Source organism: Silene latifolia, chromosome Y (genome assembly GCF_048544455.1).
Source record: "Silene latifolia isolate original U9 population chromosome Y, ASM4854445v1, whole genome shotgun sequence".
Classification (NCBI taxonomy): domain Eukaryota; kingdom Viridiplantae; phylum Streptophyta; class Magnoliopsida; order Caryophyllales; family Caryophyllaceae; genus Silene; species Silene latifolia.
The window spans coordinates 406,708,901-406,715,206 of NC_133538.1; the positions used below are offsets into that span (position 1 = coordinate 406,708,901).

The window sequence follows — 6,306 nt, forward strand, 5'->3', positions numbered from 1 at the left end:
GAAGTCTTATCGTTAGTATTAGTATCGTATGAGTCGGACTAAGAATAACATTATGTCGGTTGTATGACTAGGATAATTTCTTTATTTAGTTGTGTTGTAACCGTGGCCTTAAGGCGAAGATATTGTTTGATACTAGCTTATTAGAGGATATGCTAATCACTCTTGGGAGGACCCAGGACGGGATCCTAAAATGATAATGTCTTAGAGTCAATTTTTTAAAAGCCGAAAAAATTCTGCTCGGATGACACTCGGCCGAGTGCCCAGTCCACTTGACTGAGTGTTGTCTACTCGGCCAAGTGGCCCGTTCCACTCGACCGAGTAGCCTGTTTTGGCCCTCGTATTGCCAATACTGGACCAAGTAGTTGGCTTATACCCTTATTTCGCGGTACATATTGGTTGATTTGTATTTGGAAGAGCATGATGTCCCTACATGGGTAATATTCTTGTGAATTGTTTATGTTTGACTATATTATACAACATTTTGCTATTCGAAGGTGTAATTAGATGGGAAATTGCTAATTTGACTAGAGTAGATTGATGACAAAGACGATACGATAATATTGAATGCTGCATCTTAATCATCGTGATATTATTTTTGTAAAAGCAATATGATAATGATGTCTAGATTACATGATGCTTTTCCATTTTATGTGTGTCACATGGTAGTGTCGAATGCATAACCAGAGTCTTATAATTCCAATAAACAGAAGTGTTCATGAAGGATGGATGTTAACAAGGAAAAACAAGTGTGCTCATGTGATGGGCAGAAGTTGACGCGGTATACGCGTGGCATGATGTGTATGGAAGTTAAAAATGAGAAAAACATATTACGAGTCATTCGTGGCATTCTTTAATTGTTTTCATAAAACCCGCGTATTTTATTCTTTTTATATGCATGCATAGACATAGTAACGTTGAGTAATATCGCATATATAAACACATATATTTATAACCAACATGAGTTGGGGAGTGTTTATGGGATTAGAACGAGGAACCTTAGGTTCGACTTTATATGTTGATCTTTGTCAAAGTTATATCGATAATGTTATGAGTGTGTGTAATCCGATTACGGATTTCCGATAGTAAAGGGAGAGTGGTGAACCCAAAATTTGGTTATTTGTGGAATTCGACGATGAGCCTTATGGGACCATTTTATGAGGATCGAGCGTTGAAATTCGGTATGAAGTTCTCTTTAAGGGGGAGTGGATGTAATAATTGGGAATTTAGTGAGAGAAAGCAAACATGATGTGGTAGGATGATTACAAAAGAGTGTATACGGATAAAGGAACGCGTGTGAGCATGGTGAGAAAGAAGGGAAAGATATTGGCATAATGAGAGTGATGATGAAGGTAAGAACCATGATGGAAATTATAAGAGAGTGTATGAGAGTCGGTAATGAGACTCGAGAAAATGGCTGTGAAAGGAGAGAGTTAGGCGAACTTCGGGGACGAAGTTCATTTTAAGGGCGCAAAATTGTAATACCCGGATATTTCCATACTTCTAAAGGAACTTTGTGATGCATGAGAGGACCCTTGGAGGCTTGATGAGAGTCTACTCGTGAGAGAAGTAGTGAGTTATACTAGACCAAGTATGACCTACGCTAGACCGAGTAGGTACACAGTGGACCGAGTGGTGGGTGCAATGGACCGAGTGAGTGGGACTTAGCCGCGTGGTGTGGCACTCGACTGAGTGCACTTTGTCAGAAGGCGTTATAAACTATATCGAGACCTTTTTTCCACATAACCCTAAATCATTTCATTCTTTCTCTCTAAACCTCCAAATCATCTCCCTTCTCTCTAAAACCCTCCTAAACACTTCTACATGGATTCCAAGCTTGAGTTTGAAGATCTACACCCTTTTCCTTCTTCCTTTCACCTTGTGAGTAAGATCTACCCTTTTCTATTTTTTTCTATGAACCCTAAATTTTGGGGGGGGGGGGGGGTTTATAATTTTATTAATTAGAATTTATTAGTAGTAATATAAGTAATTAAAGGGTATTAATAAGGGGTTTTGTATTATATAAGTATATAGGATGTATTGTGATGGTTATTATATAATTAATGTTGGATAAGATAGTTTTATGAGACGGGATCTTGCTTGTTTCGAGTAGCTTGTGGAGTATGCTTAACGGTAGGGTTTCCCTACTCGGTTTGGTAATATGAATGCTTAATTATGTGTAATTTGGTATTGTTTTCATAATTGAGGTAGAAATGTTGTATATCATGATATTGGGATTGTTGTGAGTCTCATGTGGATGTCGGAGTCGCATTATAGCATGGTAAAGAGTTATGTCGACTTAAAGAGTTGGTATATTTAATGAAATTGTTGTTCATGGCATATTTGGGATTCTATCTCATGAAGAGTCACATATTTGGTTTGTTGTATTGCATATTGTATACATATGGTTATTGTGGATGTTGGAGGATGTGGTGGAGTTGTGACTGTAATACATGATTTTTGAGGAGACATAAGGCGGTTCAGGAGACCGTCTTACGCTTGGGTCGCCTCTTGAAGCTTCTCATTCTAAGAGGGACGTGCACGTTTATGACTTGAGTACGGAGGGGCTCGTGGTGGTGTCATGATCTAACACGCCCATTAATTGGGAGGCCTTCCTCAAGGCCATCCTAGTCAATGAGGGTGCTACACGACTTGGTTTCCTAAGGTTGACTGCGAACAATCGAAGTGGAAGCATTTAGAATAGATAAGTATATAGTTAAATTAAGTTATTACATATTTGGGGATCCAAATACACTTCCAATTATACAAATCCGGGTTATATAGAATGGAGTCTAGTTAAAAAGTCAAAAATCTAAGACAAGCAAAGTGGCAACCCGCTAAAGTGAGGACCGCTCTAAAGCCTCGAGTCATTCCATATGCACATGCTATCTCTCAGACCGCTGCTCCCATTATGACCGAAAATATCATATGGTTCACCACAGATATTTGAAAACATTTACGGTCAGTCTTAATAATACGAGTGCCTCCAATATGACATTATTATACAATATGTAATGCAACATGATATGCAATGTGAATATCTGTAATACTTGTATCCACCAACCACTACTCCTCCAACACAAAAACGGTGACGGCATCACAACACCGCCACCAACAGCCGGACCGCAGTCGGTAACAAGACACTAGGGACATGCCCACAGTGCCGAGCCCGGGCGCTAACCAGACCTCTGCTAGACGTCGTGACACCACGCGATTCCCTCCATACTCAAGTCATGAACGTGTACGTCCCTCTTGGAGTGGGAAGCTCCAAGAGGCGACCCAAGCGTAACGGTCTCCCGACCTGTCTTACGTCTCCTCAACAACCCAACACAACACACCAAAACTCCACCAACCATCTCCTCAAACCTCCACTAGTAACCAATGCACACAACAAACACCAATTATGTCTTTCAACATAACCATGAATCACATATGACATAAATGCACATGTTCACCACTTAAACCCATTTAATAACTAACAATTCTCCCAATTCATGTTATAATACAATTCAAGTGAGTATGTAAAACCAATATGAGTTACCCAACACCATGACATGTTTACTATCCAATACTAGTGTACAACCAACAATAAATTCCCAACAAAGTATGTTATAATTCAATTGTGACATGTAACATGTGCTTCATGACAAATAACACAAATGTAAACAACCATATTACTAAGACCGAGTTGGAAAACCCTACCTCTTGCAAATCTTCACAACAAAGCAAACACACTAGAATGGTTCCTCTAAGAAGTCTCCTCCTACAACAATTAATGAAATATCTATCTCAAATACATCCTACAACATTAATATTACTAATTAACCAACTTAATTAACCTAAACCCTAATAAAATTGCATAAGACAACATTCCCAAAAACTAGGGTTTACTAATAATAAATAAAGGAAAAAGGGTAAATAATTACTTACAAATGTAAACATATGAAAAGGTATAGAGCGTGAGTGCAAATCTTCAAGGCTATGGTGATAATCTTTAGAGGATAAAGTTATGAAGGATTTTGGAGGATTTTGAGATATGGTGGAATGTTTTAGGGTTTTGAAATGAGGAAAAAACTGAAAAGGAGAATATATATACCAAGGTTCAACAACACAAAGCCCACACGCAGAAACAAGACTGAGCCCGTATAATCGGTCGAGTGATCGGTGGCACTCGGTCGAGTGCACCAGCCACTCAGCCGAGTGACTTACTAATAGAAGCTGGTAAATTACCCAAAGGGCACTCGTACGCATACTCGGTCGAGTAGAGTGCCACTCGGTCGCGTACTCATCTGTACTCGGTTGAGTGCATTACTAGAAAATATGGGATATTACAGTCTTCCCCCCTTAAAACGAAATTCGTCCCTAAAGTTCACACTCGATTCAAACAAGGTACCTATGACAGTACTCTCTAAGTCCTAACAACATCCCAAAGGAAGGTCTCTGCTATCCAAGACACTTACATGTCTGCATAAACCAAGATAACTCGAGACTAACATGACTAGTAAATGACTATGAAGATGAAGTAAACTAAATAAACAAAAGAAAACTTGCACTTTGCATAATATACTCCACCCCTGTAAAAACAAGGTTATGGCCTCATAACCAACTCATACCTACTCAAACAGGTGAGGGTAACATTCTTTCATGGCTTCCTCGGCTTCCCATGTAGCCTTTTATACTTAGTGATTAGACCATAGCACCTTCACCAATACCGTTTCCCCATGCCTTGTCTTTCTCACTTTACGGTCTAGGATTCCCTTGGGAGTCTCCACATAAGTTACAGCATCATCTAACTCAATTGTTTCCACTTCTAGAATAGGGGAAGGATCACTTATGTACTTCCGTAATTGAGACACATGAAACACGTTGTTAACTCGATCAAGTCCCAGGGGAAGTGCTAAATGGTAGGCCACTTCCCCGACCCTATCCAATATCTCATATGGGGCCAATGAACTTTTTGCTCAATTTGCCTCTCTTCTCGAACCTCATTACTCCCCTCATAGGAGAAACCTTAAGAAGAACCGTATCTCCCACCGCGAACTCAATATCGCTTCTCCTCAAATCGGCATAACTCTTTTGCCTATCTTGTGCAGCTCTCATCTTTACCCGGATCACATGCACTTGGTCTATCATACCTTAGATCATTTGAGGTCCTAATATGACGCCTTCGGTAACATCATCCCAACATATTAGGCTTCGACATTTCCTCTCATATAAGGCCTTGAACGGAGTCATGCAAATGCTTCTATGGTAGCTATTGTTTAAGAAAATTCGATCAAGTCCAATCTTCCCTCCTAAGTACCTACGAACACCATGACACAAGCTCTCAACATGTCCTCCAAAGTTTGGATAGTCCTCTCCGGTTTTCCATCCGTTGTCAGATGAAACGTCGTACTCATCTTTGATTGAGTACCTATGGAGCTTTGCAATTTTTGCCAAAATCTAGAGATGAATCTAGAATCACAATCCGACACAATGTCTTTTGGTATTTCATGCAACTTGACCACATTATTCCGATAGGCGTTAGCTAACTCTACATTACTCCAAGTATCCTTCATTGACACAAAGTGCGCCGACTTGGAAAGCCTATCCACAATAACCCAAATCATGTTGTTATCCTTTTGGGTCCTTGGTAGTCCCCTCATGAAGTCCATTAATATTGATTGCCACTTCCATTCCGGCACATCTAAAAGTTGAACTTTCCCTTGCGGTCTCTTGTGCTCCTCCTTGACTCTTTGGCATGTCAAGCATCTTGCCACAAATTCCGCTACTTCCTTCTTCATACCCAGCCACCAAAATGTCTACTTGAGATCTTTGTACAACTTATCACCACCCGGGTGCACCGAGTAAAGTGTATTATGAGCTTCATCCATAATCTTCTTCTTAAGTTCATCATCATTGGGTATACATCATCTTCCTTTAAACCTAAGGCTACCATCCGCATGTAGCTCAAATCTTGATATTTCATTCCTCCCTAAAGCTTCCTTCCACTCTTGAATCTTGGGATCATTCACTTGTTTCTCCCGGATTTCATCATATAATTTGGGCTCCAAAGTCAAGTCACCAATAGTCTCTCCTTTTAGGATCACATGAATGCCCATGTTTCCCACTTCTTCCTTTAACTCATCATGGATAAAGCAGTACACAAAGAGTGAACTGACTTCCTACTAAAAGCATCAGCCACTACATTACCCTTCCTTTTATGGTACACAATCTCCATGTTGTAATCCCCAATAAGTTCAATCCACCTCCTTTGCCTCATGTTCAACTCCATTTGAGTGTAAATGTACTTCAAACTTTTATGATCAG

The 6,306-nt window shown here is 39.9% G+C and overlaps 1 protein-coding gene across 1 annotated transcript; it reads right to left on the reverse strand.

Moving 5' to 3' along the window:
- Positions 1–4,676: 4,676 nt before the first annotated feature.
- On the reverse strand, positions 4,677–5,097 carry LOC141632276 (uncharacterized). The gene is made up of 2 exons (XM_074444836.1): positions 4,982–5,097; positions 4,677–4,920 (listed from the first exon to the last, which is right to left on the reverse strand). Exons 1-2 carry the CDS (start codon positions 5,095–5,097, stop codon positions 4,677–4,679), a joined length of 360 nt encoding a protein of 119 aa, XP_074300937.1.
- Positions 5,098–6,306: the final 1,209 nt, after the last annotated feature.